General features: G+C 41.5%; 1 protein-coding gene across 1 annotated transcript in view; it reads right to left on the bottom strand.

The window, feature by feature from the left end:
• stxbp5l (syntaxin binding protein 5L) overlaps positions 1 to 18,855 on the bottom strand; it is a gene marked incomplete at its 5' end in the record, with an annotated part of 431,930 nt that overhangs the window by 34,249 nt on the left and 378,826 nt on the right. Inside the window, one exon of the mRNA XM_080753048.1 lies at positions 2,261 to 2,458. Coding sequence (XP_080609174.1) covers positions 2,261 to 2,458 — 198 coding nt within the window. The remainder of the gene's footprint in view (positions 1 to 2,260; positions 2,459 to 18,855) is intronic.

Raw genomic sequence — 18,855 nt, 5'->3', positions numbered from 1 at the left:
TCACTTCACACTCTCAGCATGTTGCAAGTAGACATTATACCAGTGTTTCCCCAAAAAACTAATTGCGGTTACAGACCCGTTTTTATGAGTAAATATCCAGGGCGGGCGGGGTTGGGATTTAACCTGTCCTAAAAAAGATTTCAAATAGAATCATTTTCTCAAAAATGTTAATAAGCCTATAAAATAAATCAAAAATCAAATACAAACTCATAATTTGTCGCATGGACCAGTTATACAAGGTCAGTTATACGGTCATTCATTGTGAGTTTGACTCCCAGAAAGACTCAAACTCTTTTGGGTCTCGAGCTGGAAAAAAGTTTGAGAACCCTGTTATACTATAAAAGAAGAAAATACATTTTAACTCACACCCTGTACAGAATATCTTCATTATGTACAACAACGACAATAACACTGATAACACCAGGAAACACCACACCACGACATTACCACCTACTGGACACCGACTGAATAGGACTAATGAACCTACGAGAGTCATCGCTATTAAATTAATACTTTAGGTGTTGTATTTCCTGAATTAACTACCGGCGTTTACTCAGGAGAAAAGAAAAAAGATCTTTAGATTAAAAAAAACTAAATGATAAAAAGAACACAATTTAAATCAATGATTCTCAAAGTCACTTCTGGAGACCACATATATATTTTTCAAATGGGGGTCCATGGCTTATAGCTACTTTTACACTGGCAGCTACAAAAGTTACAAATAATATCTAGCTAGCTGATGGAAATAATTAGTTATCCCTATGGAATTGTGTGGAGAGAGGTGGGAAGTAAGCCATTTACCATGAGAGGGAGTGGGTTGTTGGCTGATTTACCACTGTTTCAGGGTTGTGGCACGAGGCGAAAAGTGCCACAACCCTGAAACAGTGGTAAATCAGCCAACAACCCACATATAAATGAAAGAAAACACAGTTGTAACTGGCAAGATCTTGGAAATGTTACAACTGCAACACAACAGTGGGCGGGGTCCATGAGCCAACTCAAGGTTGTTGACTGATTTACCACTGTTTTAAGCCAACCAGAATCCAGTATCTGAACATGTGACCACAAAAAGTGGTAGAATGGCGTTTTGTAGCTGCTGATGTGAAGTTGAAGCCAGCTCAACTTTATTTTGTAAAAGTGTTGGATGTAGTGTACCTCTGTGTCTCCATGTCGCTGCCTCAATTGAACATGAATAGCAGACTGTAGCTTTGTCGCTACCAGTGTGAACGCAGCATGCGTTGCCTATCAAACCGAGGGTCCTCGAAATAAAATACGAAAAATGTTGAGAACCACTGATTTAAAACACACTCACCAATCAAACTCACCCATCCATCCGGATATACACCAAACCCCCAAACAAACAGTCCCACGGTGAAGGGGAGGTCAGCATGCACTTATAGGAGGGGTGATGGGGGTTAATTTAAACCCATTTAGGCCTAGAATTATTGAATGCTTTAACCAGTGAAAAATAGCAGATATACAAGCTCACAGCGCGGCACCGAGTGCCGCGCTGCGAGCTTGTAGATCTGCTATTTTTGAAAAAGTCGTGAAAATGTGTGCAAATCTTTGAATATATGTATTTTCAAAGCGAACGTTTGTAACTCAAACTTTGCTTCTGGGTGGTCCCTGGAACTGAATATTTTGAGATGGGGTTCCGTGGCCAAATACATATAATTTTGGGGGTCCTTCACATGAAAAGGTTTGAGAACCACTGACTCTCAAGAACAGACTAACTGAGCTCCAGTTAAGTGAAAAGGACCTTTTCTTTTTTTTTTTTTTTTTTTTTTAAAGATTTGTTTTTGGGCTTTTTATGCCTTTATTGATAGGACAGTAGACTGACAGGAAATGGGGAGAGAGATGGGGAATGACATGTGGCAAAGGTCGTCCGGATCGGGAATCGAACCAGCGACGCCAGCAGGCATCATAGCCTAGTATGTGGTATGCGCCTTGACCACCAGGCCAGCGGGCGCCCCAAGGACCTTTTCTTTGACGATGGCTGGCCAGATTGCTGACATAGAAACATAGGGTTTTTCAAAAAATCTTAGAAGGATTCAAAAGACACTTATAGAATCGGGTCAAAATTCTAATTTTCACGTTTTTTCAAAAATAGCAGATCTACAAGCTTGTATATCTGCTATTTTTCAATAGCTAAAGCATAAAATAACGATACACAATAATGTGTACCCGTTCTAAATGGGTTAAGGTGGGGGGGGGGGGTGCATTGGGGGTAGGGAGGGGGGGGGGGACGGCAAGCACACACCTTCTGTGTGGGACACAGGCAAAGAGATCTCCATGCAAGCGGCGGACTGGGCCTTGCGGAAGGGAGGCCGGCCGCCGGGCCCTCTGCGGGTGAGCCGGGGGCCCTCGCCGGGACCCACGGCGACGCGGTTCCCCGCCTTCCCCGCTGCCGCCTGGCAGGGCTGGGAGGTGGGGCTAGTGCAATGTCCATTGACATGATCTGTAAATACGGCACACAGGCATTAGCGGGGGGGAGGGGGGGGACGTAGGAGGAGAAGAATAAGAATGGCGGGATGCACGGGAGCTGAAATATTAACATGATTACTGTAGGTTAGCAGGGGGAAAACCAAGGGTTAGAAAAATGGCACCCATGATGGCGCCGAGAAGGGAGAGGAATTAAAGGGATATTTCACTTTCAAAAAAAGGTTTTGTCATTTTATCGTCTAATCAGGGAACACCCAGGACAGTTTTTGAATTTCTTCATTCAGTATTTAGATATTTGATATTCATTTGACCCCAATTTCCCCGTTCCAGGACCTTCCTATACAAACCCATTATAACTTCAAACTCCATTTTAACCATGATAGATTCAATGAAAACAACTGTTTTTTTGGTGACTCCTTACACCCTCTGAATATGTGAGCAGGCCGTGTTTTTTCGACAACATTTTCATTGATTTCTATTAATCTTTTGGGGAAATTAAAATTATTAAATACAAGAAAAGATTATAAAAAAATACATGAAAAAGGTTATCAAAAAAGAAGAAAACACGGCCCGCTCACGTATTCGGAGGGTGACATCTATCATGGTTAAAATGGAGTTTGAAGTGATAATGGGTTTGTATAGGAAGGTCCTGGAAGGGGGAAATGGGGGAAAATGAATATCAAATATCTAAATACTGAATGAAGAAATGTAAAAACTGTCCTGGGTGTTCCCATTCCCAAAAGCCTGATTAGACAATAAAATGACAAAACGTTTTTTTGAAAGTGAAATATCCCTTTAAAGGAGAGCTTGGCCCACTTTGGACCCTTTCCTCGTATGACTGGTCCTCACTAATGCTCATTATGCTCATTATAACGTGGGTGCGTTTCTGTCGACTCCTTCTGTTTGGGACTGTGGACAGTTCAGAAACCTGTGTAATCACTGATCACTGATGGGTATTCCAAGCTAAGAGAAACGACAGCCTTAGAAGTCTGACGTCATTTACCCATCCTACCTGGTTCACGTTTTTTTTTACCCCATTCTGAATTCCCATAGACCTTTTTCATATCGCGTCATATAAGAACTGTGTTCCCAACATAAACAAATGATCTTAGTGGTATGATTCATATGGATATGAAGAATCAACTGATGGTGAGAAATCGCTAATGTTACTGTCGCCGAATTAGTTACATTTTCGATAGAAACAGGCTTTATCAAATATTAGTGACTGACTATCAAAACCATACAGAGCCACCTCCCCGACAATATCGCGCAAATATGAGACGATTTTAAGATCACCCAATGTTATTCTCCATAGAGAAATTACTTCCATGAACCCGGGGGATGAGCGAGTCACTTCATGACTTCACTGCTCTATAGTCCATAGTCCACCAAACAGACACAGAGTGAGTAGACAGGAATGGTGCCATCTTATAATGAGCATCAGTGGGGACCGATCATACCAAAGTTATGGTTGAAAATAGGCAAAGTGCTCCTTTAAGGGCAAGAGGGGAGTTAGAGAGGTATGGAAGATTCGTTGGGACGAATCCGATACTTCTGTGACCACGAGAGCAAAGGTCCGTTTCTCAGTGGTTTTTCAGTCTCATTCACTTACTTCACTGTACTATAAAGGAAAAAATTACTCCCAAAAAATCGGCTTTAAGTGGGATGTGAGGGGTCAAACTAGAGGTTTTTAATTATTCAGAATCCATTGCAAGCATTTGTTTTGCATGAAAAACATTCCTTGGGCTAAAAACGGCCAACAAAACTATGCTTTAGTGATGAGTCATCACTTTTCACAGTATTTGGGGGTCCATTTTTAGCCCAAGGAATGTTTTTCATGGATTCAGAATAATTAAAAACCTCTAGTTTGACCCCTCACATCCCACATCCCACTTAGTAATTTTTTCCTTTATAGTATAGTGTATAGTAAGTGAATGAGACTGAAAATTACCCTAGCTGTCAAACATTTTGGCCGCATTTTTGCGAGGGACATGGGAGCTCAATTTGTTATTTAACCTTCATAGTTGACAAAACCACTGAGAAACGGACCTTTGCTCTCGCGGTCACGGAAGTATCGGATTCATCCCAACTAGATGGAGAATGAGTGAGAAGGAAGAGGAGAATGGTCAATGAGAAGAAAACCGTTAACCACATGAACCCTAACGTTCCCATTCTGGCCATGTAATAACAGTCGAACAATCGGCAAAAATAGCCGACCCATAACTCACAATACGCGAGTCGGCTATTTGCGCCGAAGACATGTGATGTACCGGTAGTCCCCTGGGAGACCCTGCAGTCCACACAGTGCACTAGCCTACAGGGTTTAAGCGGTTAATGAGACAAGCAATCAGTGGATGCAACGTCATTCAGAAAAAGGGAAGCAAAGCAAAAAGTAAACAGATGAGAGGTATTCATTCAGTAGAGGATAACAGGCACAGATGTTTTGTGTTGTTTTTTTCCATCTCCACTTTGTAGAAAATGTTTTGGCTTTTAGTTCATCTTATTATAATCATTATTGTCAGGGGTTTCCAAGGACATGGCACGAGCAGCGCTTCACAACCTCATGGACGCAGGGGTGTAAAGTAACTAAGTACATTTGCTTAAGTACTGTACTCAAGTACACATTTGAAGTATTTGTACTTTACTTGAGTATTTCCGATTTTCAATACTTTTACTTCTACTCCACTACATCTCAGATGCAAATATTGTACTTTTACTCCACTACAATTATTTGAAAACTTTAGTTACTAGTTACTTTGTATATATAAATTATAATATCATAAAACATACATAAACCACTTTAGCCCCATTTCATACTGTACCTATAGGCTATTTGAAAATAGCTCGTACAAGACGTCATAGGACTTTCACATAACGAATAACTGAGTAAGCATGTTTGGGCTCTCACAGTATATCGCCATATACAGTACATATATCTCCATATAGGCCTATGGGTTACTGTTTAGTAGATACAAGGTTTACGCCTGACAGTGACATTAGCGGTTGCTTCCCCTGCTGCTGCGCTCTCTCGGTCCTTGGCAACGGTTTGGCGACATGTGAAATGTGTGCTACCATGCAGGCTCGAGTCCAACATCTCCGTTTGGGGGCCTGTGTTGATACACAGATGACTCCGTCTCAAAGTGAAGATGAAAAAAAATAACAAAAAACTCTCCAGGGTGGCGCCCAGTCCGCCGCGTGCAACGCCGGCCCAGTTTCACCGCGGGCCGTGCCGAGGCCAACGCGCCAGGCTTGGAAGCTGTCTCTACAAGCGGAGCGCCAAATGTGTGAGACAGGATTTTACACCTTGGTGGGTCTTTGCCTGCAGGCACACAGTGGTGGAGGAACAATGAGCAATGCTACAGTTTAGATTCCAAACAGGGTATTTCTAAAGTAGAAATACCCTGTTTCACGCAAAATAATTTTTGGGTCAAAATATTTAGAAAATAGATGATCTACATGATATTTTTAAATATAAAAATAACAAGTATATAAAATAGGTCTTAAAGGAGTCATCCAGACCAAAACACATATAGGGTTAAATCTGCCTTTTATCATACCCCTTCATACCTGCTTTAGTCGATTTTTTTCATAGCTGCCCCTGTTGCTAGATTTCGTCTGCCCCTGTTGCTAGATTTCGCAGGCTCTCTCATAACTAACACAGTGGATTGTCCTTAGGCTAGTGCGGTCATTTCTTTAGCTTCAAAGTTAGTATTTTTTTATTGGATTGTGTTTACACAACGTCCTGAGACGAACCACACCGCTGTTTTGACCTCACAGGCACCCTTACTTGTCAAACGGCTTCTGCTCTGCACCAGAGCAGGGAGAGGAGAGGCTAGAAAGGGAGGGAGGGAGGGGTCTGTTTGACAAGTAAGGGTGCCTGTGAGGTCAAAACAGCGGTGTGGTTCGTCTCAGGACGTTGTGTAAACACAATCCAATAAAAAAATACCAACTTTGAAGCTCAAGAAATGACCGCACTAGCCTAAGGACAATCCACTGTGTTAGTTATGAGAGAGCCCGCGAAATCTATTAACAGGGGCAGCCGAAATCTAGCAACAGGGGCAGCTATGAAAAAAATCGACTAAAGCAGGTATGAAGGGGTATGATAAAAGGCAGATTTAACCCTATATGTGTTTTGGTCTGGATGTCTCCTTTAAATGGCTAATGTTTCATAATTCAAATCTGTAAATTAACAAAAGCATTCTAATAATTGTAGTGGAAAAAATGGCATGTGTATGTCACTGAGATGTATAAGGTAGAAGCATAAACCATCAAGAAATGGAAATACTCAATTAAAAAGTACCTCAGAATTGCACTTACAAAGTTCAGTACTTGATTGAATGCACTTAGTTACTTTCCACCACTGCTAAGGCACTGTTAATTGTGTATTTTACTGAGCCGTGTGGCGAGTTGTGCCCCGGAACGTTCTGCAGGAAACTGGCACACATCGAGGAGAAAATGCTACTTGCACCCCTACTGTACATACAGTACACACCCACTTACATACAGTACCAAAACACTCGTAACCCTACATTACATACACACCCACGCGTACATATACCAAAACACACGTACTCCAACGCTACAGATACACATATAAATAAAGGTCATACTGTATGTTGGATGACCTATTACTTAAATTAAAGTTGCTATAAGCAGTTTTCTGCTGACATTAGCAGGAAACAGGCAATTGCTTATTTTTGTTTTATTTTATTATATTCAGGCGGCTAACAATGCTCCCTAAAAAAATCTAGTCTCTGTGGCGCTTCTAGGAGCCGCAGTCTGCCTCCAAAACTAGTATTTTATCTGTAAGAAGCTCTGTCACTACTCACTAGCAGCCTATTGGTGCATGAACCAGCCGACCGGGGCTAAAAGGATTGACAGACAGGTCAACCAATCCGAACAAGAACAAGAGGCAGTCCTGATTGGTCTGCTTATTTGGCAGGCTATCTGTCTATCGACCAATGACAGAACTTCTCAGTTCTCACAGATAAAAAATTATAGTTTTGGAGGCAGATTGTGGCCCCAGGAAGTGTCACAGAGACCACATTTCTTTAGGAAGCATGGTTAGCCGCCTGAATATAATACAATAAAAATAAGCAATAACCCTTTCCTGCTTATGTCAGCAGAAAACTGCAAATTTAACATAATCACATTCCTCATTCTTATGAATCCCATACTGTAAATGTTGTAATAGGCCTGTGGTCATATACTCTGCCTTCCCTGGTACCGAAGAAAACCGTCCTTTTTTGTGCCGATTGTTATAACTTCAGCACTTTAACTTAGTTATCGAGGAATGCCTTATGACCGACTTGGGTTTTATCTAAGGTGCCTTCCATGATCCTGTGAATAAGGTAATATGGTGACAGGTGTTAGACATCCTCTGACATGGCTAAAATAGCCGATGTACAAGCGTACATGCTGCATCGTTACATGCTGCATTGCAAGCTTGTTGATCGGCTATTTGCGCTGTGCGACACCGTTGTGTGACAAAGTATAACATATCAGAAGACCAGGGTTACGACAGAACAACAACAGGGTTTAAAGGAGCACTTCACCCATTTTGGACCTTAATTCAGAAACTCTGTCCCCACTAATGCTCTATAAGAAGCTACTCACTGTGTGTCTCAGAAGAGGGCACGTCAGAAAATCTACCAATGACATCATCGGTAGGCAGGTTTGGTCTTTTCAAACGAGATTTATTTTGTATCATTATTATTTAACAATACAATAAAAACAATGGCTTCTATATATCAGCATGCTAACTTTTCGCGAAGAGAAAGGCCTACTTTCTATGAGCTTGGACTCCCCCCTGTGCATGCGTGTGCGTGTGTGTGTGCGTGTTATAGACAAAAAATAAGAAAACATTTTTTTTTTACAGAGTAGACAGAAATGGTTTACAATGACACTGGGTGAAGTGCTCCTCTTATAACCATGTATTGAACATCATGCATCCCAGTTCTGACTGGGGGAATAACGTTTCACCACGAATATCGGATTTCCAAGCTTTGGGTTGTGAGCTTCACTAATATTCTAATGGCCATATATGGAAATCTCTCTGTCAGTTCATGTCCCTTTCATGCCCCTATGGAGATCCCCGATGTCATCAATATTAAGCACATAATCTTGGACCACTCAGGTCCGTTTAGTGAATTTGAGTTGGCGTGCTCTCACTGTACAGCTACCGCTGCAGCCCCTTGAACAGAAACATTATTACAGAGACCACATGAATCGCTGTCAAAACACACCTGTCAGAAGAAGGAGAAGGGCATTACATGTGAATATAACACAAAGAAAGGAGCTCTGGCACACTTCAGTCAGGGGGGATAGAGCAGGGGCGTCACACCAAATTCTGGGCCCCGGGTACAAGGATTCACTGCGGGGCCCCTGTGCTTTAACTACTAAAAAATAGCAGATATACAAGCTCACAGCGCGGCACCGAGTGCCGCGCTGCGAGCTTGTAGATCTGCTATTTTTGAAAAATCATGAAAATCTTTGAATATTTCAAATCCTTCTGAGGTTTTTTGAAAAACCTATGTTTCCATGTCAGTGGAGCTCAAACCTTTTCATGTGAGGGACCCCCAAAATGGTATGTATTTGGCCACGGAACCTCATCTCAAAATATTGAGTTCCAGGGACCCCCCCCCCCCCCCCCCCAGAAGCAAAATTTGAGTTACAAATGTTCACTTAAAAAAGACATACATTCAAGGATTTGCACACATTTTCACGACTTTTCAAAAATAGCAGATCTACAAGCTCGCAGCGCGGCACTCCGTGCCGCGCTGTGTATATCTGCTATTTTTCAATAGCTAAAGTTACTATAGGGCCCCTCCACCTTGGGCCCTGGTAACTCAGTCCCACTTTCCTACCCCTTGTGACGCCCCTGATAGAGAGTATGTGTGTCAGGAAGAATGAAGAAACCTGCAGCGTGTCACACCAAATTCTGGGCCCTGGGTACAAGGATTCACTCACATTTTGTGCTTTAACTATGGAGAAATAGCAGATATACAAGCTCCCAGCAAGGCACAGAGTGCCGTATAACATATAACAGTATTTCCTAAAATAATGGGTTGGGGCCCACTTTTGAGCCCTGGAACCATTTTTAAAGGGTCTCGGGTAAAAGTTTCCGAAAATATGTAAATGAAAAAAAAAAAAAAAAAAAAAAATTCAAAAGAAAAGTAAAATTATTGTGAAAATGTTTAAGAAATGGTGAATATAGCAGATCTACAAGCTGCATGACGCATTCTTGCAGATCCGCAACTTTTTTGAATAGCGTATAAGTGATTCATTCATAATAATAAAGTTTGGCCCCCAGGGAGAAAATATCGTTTGGGTCTGAAGCTGAAAACCTTTAGCTGCTTTATACTGTAAAACAGGGGTCTTCAACGGGGGGTCCTCAGAGTTACTACAAGGGGTCCTCCAAATCTTTGTGTGACAGAAGCTTTTTTTCTCCTTTTCTATATTAATCTATATTAACCACTTGAACCCTAGCGTCCATATTCTGACAACTTTAGCCAAAAATAGCAGCTCTACAAGCTCACAACGCCTCACTCTGCGAGGCGTTGTGAGCTTGTAGAGCTGCTATTTTTGGCAAAGAGGTTTTGCGTAGAGGGGAAAAAGAGCAGACTAAGTACAGAGGGAAAGGTCAAGTTTATTAAGTATTGACGGTGGAAATATCTGGAAACACACATTTACATGAACCCAAAACACACTGATGATTGTGCTGTCAAACAATGAAACCATATGGTATCTATGGGTTGTGGGGGGTCCCTGCTTCACCTCGCTCTCGACTAAGGGGTCGACTAAGCCTGAAAATGTTGAAGACCCCTGCTGCAAAAGATCCCATCACTCATAACAGGGAGAGAGAGAGAGACATGATTGGAGAGACAAGACATGATGGCTGCTGTCAGAGTGCTGTGAGGAAGAGAATGGTCCAATCACTGCAGTGTCCATGAACAACGCCATCTAATTAGGGAACACACAGTGGATTCTGGTGGCTTTTGGCCAGCGGTTCTGAAAACTTTTTAATTTCATGGAATGTCAGGGACACAACTCTGAGAGGGTACGAATGGAACCATTTTGGTTCCATGTGTACACTCTCAGAGTTACAGGACTGTGAGGGTCAATTTGGAATCCTGTATTAAAGGAGTAGTTCACCCCCAAAATGACTTTTTTTCCCTATTGATTAGTCATGCCATGGAGACTTAAGTTCAATAATATATATATATATTTTTTGTATTTGTCGCATTCCTAAGACAAAAGAAATGATTATAGTAAATTTACCCCCATTGATTTTCAATGGGGACCCAAATACAAGGCCCTGGATGGGGACCCAAATGCATTTGGGAATGAGAATCAATTGGGGTAAATTTACTTGACCCTTGACCCTAAATGTAACCCCAATGATTCTGACCCAAATGCATGTGGGTCCCCATACTATACAGTACATTATGTAATTAAAAACCATTTGTATCCATTGTACGTTTCCTAGCGGGAAAGGGCTCCAATGGAAGGAAGCTAGAAGACAAAACGATGGTCCGATCGTGACAAGAGGCCACATCGGAGTTCAGACATGGACTCTGGTTTAGATATGATGGATAAATATAGATAAGATATTTAGATACCACGAATCACCTTTAGAAACACTTGCAAAATGTAGGAGGAAACAGACACCGGAAGGACAAATCAAATGAAAGACACGTGTGGTCGGACAGGACAACGAACTCGACAGACCAACGATCTCATGGACTGGTCAGAGTAGGAGAGGAGAGAGAAGCCAGATTCATGCTTTGTCGCACACGACGAAGATAGCCGACCTACAAGCTGACAATAGTCAGGGAGCCACAGGCCCAAAAGCTCAAAGAATAGGGTTTTACCTGTGACGACATGACATACTTTTTATTTGTGTTTTTTCTATTCATTTGGTCATTAAAGTACACAGAATGAGAGGCCTGCTCTGCCGGAAACATTGCGAAAAAAAAAAAGTTATGGCCACTTGTATCCCTGTCCCATCGACTTCACTATACAGGAAAGGAAATCTGCATCAAGTAGCATGTGAGGGGTCAAACTAGGGGTTCTTCATGATTCTGAATACATTGCAAGCATTTGTTTTGCATGAAAAACATTCCTTGGGCTAGATTTCTGCCTCTCAAAACTGTGATTTTTGATGACTCATCACTTTTCACCGTTTTGTGGGGCTGAAATCTAGCCTAAGGAATGTTTTCCATGCAAAACAAATGCTTGCAATGGATTCAAAATCATGAAGAACCCCTAGTTTGACTCCTCACAAGCTACTTAAAGCAGATTTATTTTTGTATTATTTTCTTGTATAGTGACGTCGATGGGACCTTTTTTTCTTTTTCGCAATGTTTCCGGCAGAGCAGGCCTCCCATTCTGTGTACCTTATTGACCATATTAATAGAAAAAACACAAATAAAAAGTATGTTATGACATCACAGGTCCCCTCAAATTTTGGGCCTGTGGATGTGATGGCAGTTGCACTCCACCTTTCCTGGATCAGAGTACGACCCATATGACCACTTAAGTGGTATAGGCTGCCTGTTAAGTGGTCAGATGGGTGGGCCGGGGAGGTATTCTCAGAGCATGTTATGATCAGTCAATCGATCGCGTTCCGGCTTGGATCAATGGAATCAACCAAACCTTGTATACTTTAGGTCAGGGGTTCCCAAACTTTTTTGTCTCAGGGCACCCCTACATTATAATGTTCACTCCCAACCGTGTACGGTAATTCCAAAACCCATGCTTGTAGATCGGCTGTTGTCACTAGTTTTGTGCGACCGTCTTGTATGATGAGGCAGGGCTTTGCTTTACCAAAAGACGTACACATTTGAAACTTGGAGATACGAGGTTTCTGCCCGACAGTGACGATATTTTAATGATTATGTTGCGAGGAAAACGTTGAGATAATAGCCATTTTGGTTAGAACTGACTGAAAATAACTTTGTACTTCAAGTTTAAAATTATACTAAATATTTTTTCAAGTGTCCAAATAAATTCCAAATATTATCAAATTATCTCGCGGCACCCCTGGACTGGCGTCACGGCACCCCAGGGTGCCCCGTCACCCACTTTGAAAACCCCCTGCTTTAGGTCACTGGGTCGGCACCCATTTGTGGTCCCTTCATTTTTTGTTTCCTACATTTAGTTTTTAATTATTATTTCAAATTCATAAAAAAAAAACATTCGCCAAAAAGCTACGATTTTCATGAATATAAAAGTAATTTAATGAATAATTGAAGGAAAAATCGAACTAATTCCATAAATTAGAAAACAAATCTCTTCCAAGTAGTGAAAACAGCCGATCTCCAAGATCACAACGCAGCACGAAGCGACACGCTATGAACTTGTAGATCTACTGTTTTCACTAGTTGAGGCCCCAGGCAAACGTTACATTTCTCTTTTGGGTCTTGAGCTAAAAGGTTTGGAAACCATGCACAGCTTTATGTAATATTCATCGGTATCACAATGAAAAGTCATTGTTCAAGGTTTTAAAGACACTGCTCTCTTACGATATCCTCACGGCCCACCGGTGGTCCCTGCAGGCCCCAGGGGTGTTGCACCAAATCCTGGGCCCTGGGTACAAGGATTCACTGCGGGCCCCCCACCCATGAATGTTCTTCATAGGGGGAGGGGGTTTGACCCATTTAGACTGAGAATGCATTATTACACAATATGTTGTGCTTTAACTATTGAAAATAGCTGATCTACAAGCTCTCAGCGCGGCACCGAGTGCTGCGTTGCGAGCTTGTAGATCTGCTATTTTTTTTAAATCGTGAAAGTCCCATTTGAGTCCCAAATTTGAGTTACAAATGTTCGCTTAAAAAAATACATGTATTCAAAGATTTGCGCACATTTTTACGACATTTCAAAAATAGTAGATCTACAAGCTTGCAGCGCGGCACTAGTAACTCAGTCCCACTTTTCCCCCCATTGTGACGCCCCTGCCTGGCCCCACAGATTGAGAACCAAATGGCGGATGCGCGACGTGTCGTGAGCTTGTCGGTCGGCTTTTTCCAGTGCACAACGCCGTCGTGCGACCAAGCATAAATTAGATTTCAGGAAACTGAGTGGCGTGAGAAACATAAATAAGGTAACAATAATCTTTTTTTGAAAGGCAAAGGGGAAAAATGAACATAAAATGACAAAGGAGGAAAATTTAAATGAATAAAATGAACATAAGGTGGAAATAAAACTTGCTGGCTTTTCGCCTACCGTACCAAGATCGGTCTTAAGATCGGTTGGCAGACTTAACTTTCTGCCCGGTCCCTTTACTGAAACAAAAGAAATAGGAAACAAGAGGTACCAGTTAATCCCCTCAAATGAAAAAAAGAGAAGTAAAAAAAATCAAATAACTAACCAAGAAATAAATGAATAAAAAGGTCAAACTAAATCAAAGTCAAATTATGCTCAACAAAGTAAAAAGAAAAAAAGAAAAGAAAAGAAAACTACAAACTAAACCAAAGTTAAAAAAACGTAACAAAATAAAGTGGTGCATACCGGGACAGTTGCACTTGGCAGGCAGGATTACGCAAGTCAAGTTTCAAAATGCATGCTGCTTTGTTTTCCCAGGCCAGCCTTCCACCAGCAATCATTTAGTTTTTATTCATTCATTATGTTTCTTTTTTTGTTTTTACTTACATGACTTAGGCCATTATTTTAAAGGTGACATTTTGTTTTGTCTGTTTGTTCAAATATGGAAACTTTTAAACACCACCTTCTTGGTGGTTCAAGATTAGTTTGTTGCTCACAAGTCAAGACTCATTAAGCCTGCTTTATGCTTTGGTGACAAAGTGTCAACAAGAGCGTGCTTTCGCCTGGAAAGAGTGTTAACACTCTTGGTGGCCAAAGCCGGCTTTTACATTTCTTAAAATGTGGATCCCCAGCCTGGGATGTCTGACATGGAAACACAAATTAAAACGGGGAGAGGAGGGGGTTGGGCTGATCACACACCAAGGTCAATACGGATTCACAATTAAACATCGGAAGAAACAAAATAGTTGGACACATTTTGCAAGCATTTTGCAGTTAGAGGCACTGCAAAGGTACAGGTTGACAGTCATAGATGGTTGCTCACGTTCCCCTTTGTGTTCAAAGGAGAGGGTTTGCCATTGGACGAGGAACCTGGCTCATGGAAGACACAGGATAATGTTAACATGAAACTGTTCTCTGCGGTGCTCTTTTCTTCTAAAATGTAGATTATATTGAAGCTACAATACATCACTTTTTTCCTGAATAAAACATTATTTTAAGTTATTGTTTGGCATCAGCTGAGAACAAAGAGGTCTATGCCGTCAGACCCCTGGGAGATGGATTGGTGAGATTGGAGCCCAACACCGAGGGTTACAACCACAGTTATTTCAAATTACCGCCTTGATTACGATTAATAAACAATTATATATCTATTTAAATGCATTTAGAAAATACTGAAAATAGCCTATCCGTGAGCTTGGATATCGGCTATTTTCACTATTTTTGTATAACTGTTGCATGGTTAATAAGACTAATTGATTTTTTGATTATAATTTTAGTATATATATATATATATATATATATTGGGGGGGGGGGGGGGGGGTTGTAAATTCATTAACGTTTTTCAAAATGCTATACTGTAGTTCTTTGGAACGTTAACAATTCTACAGTTTAGCTAAAAAAAAATGCAATTAATCAGGCAATTATGTAATAACTGTAACCTTTGGAGCCTTCATCTGCAGTAGGTAGACGTGATGGTCCTTGAGTCAAAAAGGATTATCTTATTGATCCATGTAATCTCATTCAGTAACTCCTCTAAAAGCCCATCTTGGCTCAGCGGGCAGCCTTCTGGTAACCGAGGAGCATTAACGAGAGCTAAGGAAGATAACATACCGTGTATTGTCACCAGGGACGTGCTGGCCATTGGGAAAAGCGGGACAACTCCCGAACGGCCGGTTCATTCCCGGCCGGTCCAGGCCGACCATTAGGGATAAAAATTTAAATAAAATGACGGCTTTGTTTCATTTTGGGGGCTGGGCGGCCAACAAAGTAAATCGTCACTGTCGGGTAGAAACCTCGCATTTTTTCGCAAAGCAAAGCTCTGCTTCATCATACAAGGCCATCGCACAAAAGTAGTGAAAACAGCAGATCTACAAGCACTGTGTGCTTGTAGATCGGTTGTTTTCACTAGTTTAAATCATTAAACATTTTTAAAATGATAAATACAAAACAAACAGTTTTGGACATAGGCCTACAAGGTTTCCACCCGACAATGACGAAATATAACTCATGTAATTGGCCCACTGGTTGTCACTTGTCATGATCTGAAATGACAAATCTTTGAGTAGCAGCAGCGCTATAGAGAGAGATCTCTCTCTATAGCACGCAATGAGGGCCTCTCCAACTCTTTTTCCCGGGCTGAATCAGGGGCCCAGCATGTCCCTGATTGTCACAGTCGGGTTGAAACCTTGTATGTCTAAAACCCTTACTTTACAGGAAAATTGGGGGGGAAAGTAGGCTACCTGTGTTCCAAATGGATCCAATGGAGTTATTATTTAGTCATAAGCTTTTGTTAAAGGGGCCACACCATGCTTTTAAAAATATCTATTTTATATAAATATTGGTTTTATACAGGTTTTAGTCTAAGCAACCACTCGCATATAGAAATGTCATGTTCTGTCTGTCTCTAATTCCAAGCCGTTTCAGATGCGACACCAAAATGCCCTTTGTGGGCAACGGGCGCTGTATCGACGGGCGCTGTATCGTTCCAATTTTAGCATGGCACCATGCTAATCTTCTCTGTATCGTTCCAATTTTAGCACCACTTTACCCCGCCCACCCCATAGTCTCATTAGAATCCACCCCAAAAGTACCACAATTGTGTTTTTTTGGGCGGAAAAATACATTGGGAATAATAAAATACATGAAAAAATAGAACATTTTGAATTTTATGGTGTGGCCCCTTTAATGTCTTTCACTGGTTCAACCAAAGTTTTAGAAACCCACAGACAGACTTAAATCTACAATGAAAATAAAAATAACTACATAGGATCCATTGGAACACAGGCTCTTTGTCCATCCCATTTCCTGAATTGTGATGCATTTTTTGACATGCAAGGTTTCCTCCCCAACATTGACAATATTATTTCGTTTTATGATATCTGGTAAAACAGGTCGTTATTATTTCTCACCCGTGTTGCCATCATCAGATTATGCATAATTTGTGACGCATTGTGATATTATTTCCAATAATAGCGTTGTTTTGTTTCATTTAGTTTAGTTTCCTTGTTGTGGGACAGCGTTGAGCAGTGGTTCAGTCTGTTTCCGTTCCACTCTGGAGTTAGTTGGGTCACAACCAAGGTTACTATAGTCAACTAAAACTAACACAATAATAAAAACTATAATTGAAAAAGAGAGGTGGGGGGATCATTTTAGCAGTTTAACCGCTTTAAAGGCTAAATCAATCTCATCTGAAAATGAAAACAAAAAGTCAAAATGAAACGCAAATAAAACATAAAAACTATAATAACCTTGGTCAGAACTCTGCTAAAAAAAAGTGCAAGGTGAGCTTAAGCAACATTAGGTTTGGTTACTGTACTGTTAATACGGTTAGAGAGAGAACAGCGATATGGCAGACACTGAGAAGATGAGTTAAAGGAGCACTTCACCCATTTTCAACCTTGTCTTCATATAATTGGTCCTTACCGTCAATGCTCTTTACGAGACTGCACAGATTTCTAGGCCGGTTTCTGAACGGTCCGCAGCCCTCGTCTCGTGAGTAGACAGACACTTTCTAATTACCGAGGACCAGGGACGTGCAGAGAATGTTAGAGGGGCAGGGGATGACATTTCTAAAAGGGCCTTTTGGTGAACACACCGAAAATAGCAGTTGTCAATTTTTCGGTGCTTGTTTCCACACTGAACTCATAATCAAGTCAATACTGGAGATGTGGCGTAATGGCATGGATTTCTACACAGAGAGGGCAATTCTTTCAAGTTCAGGAGAGTTTGGACAAGGCAATTCTCTTGAACGCTGCCTTCAGGTATGGCATGCATTTGCATTTCTTTCACCATAGTAAAAACTGCATTCATGGTCTGGAGAGGGCACTTTTTTACAGATAGGTAAAAGGGCTGGGGCTCAAGCTCCATTTGATGTCTATGTGTGCACGTGCCTGATTACCGAGGACCGATTGTGCGAAGATGCGGTTGAAAAAAATGGGTGACGTTCTCCTCTAATGCGCAGACGGTGAATGTACAGAGAGGGGGGAGGGGGGGGGGCCTTCCACTGCGGTGAAGGATGTGCAGTCACGTCCAGCGGAGGCACAACATGACATCAGTACAGAGGAGACTGGCAGCGCTGGCAGCACAGCGTACAGAATGGAAAGGCCACGGACCAGGTTGGGCACAACAAACACCACCAGATCCGCCCACCTCTGGCAGCAGGAAGGTGGGGGGGGGGCAGAGGTGTAATTTCAGAATAGAAATAGGGGGTGGCAAAAAATAAGTGACCGTAGCCCCATTTAAACAAAATAAAGTTGAACCACAAGCCCCCCCCCCCCCAGCAAGCACGGTCAGGACTAGGGCTGTCACAATTATTACATAATCGTCTAATCGTGATTTTTTGGATATAATCGTGATTTTTTTTTCTTCATAATCGTCATAATCGTTTCCATGTTGAAGAATGTTGATATATGTAAATAAAAGGTCAAAAATAGTGGAAATAGCAGCTCACAACGCGTCGCATCGCGACGCGTTGTGAGCTTGTAGATCGGCTATTTCCACTATCAATGTTCTTTTTTAAGTATAAAGTTGTCAAATATGTCGGTAATTATGTGTCATATCTACCATCTGCAACTTAAAAGCAGAAATGTAATTGTCAATGACAAAAACACAATTAAATCGTTAATCGCAATTGTTTGAGTGACAAATAATCGTCATGTAAAATGTCATAATCGTGACAGCCCTCGTCAGGCCTGGACCAATCAGTGACGTCTGGATCGGGGCCAGATCACAGCCCATATGGGGATGATCTTGACGTCAATTTACCAGGACGTCATATGGACTTTTTTGTTTGACAGGATTTATGTTAGTTGAAATCAGGTGATATTCTAGGCCAGATAAATATCATTAGTTAGATATGTCCCAGAATATAACCGTATGTGCTCATATTTCAACTAACATTACAAACAATAAATCCTGTCAAACTAAAAAGTCCATATGACGTCCTGGTAATGACGTCAAGATCATCCCCTCCCATATGGGCTGTGATCTGGCCCCAATCCAGACGTCACTGATTGGTCCAGGTCCTGACCGTGCTTGCTGGGCCTCAAGCGACGCGTTGAGAGCTTGTTGATCAGCTATTTTCAGTATTTGTTTGAGGCCGAAAAGAGAAAATGTTTGAAAATGTTAGCCTATATAATGACATTC

Source organism: Nannobrachium achirus (assembly GCF_963921795.1).
Source record: "Nannobrachium achirus genome assembly, chromosome: 22".
In the NCBI taxonomy this organism is placed as follows: domain Eukaryota; kingdom Metazoa; phylum Chordata; class Actinopteri; order Myctophiformes; family Myctophidae; genus Nannobrachium; species Nannobrachium achirus.
The sequence above is the reverse complement of the archived record's forward strand: the minus strand, read 5'-3'. Positions and strand labels throughout refer to the sequence as shown.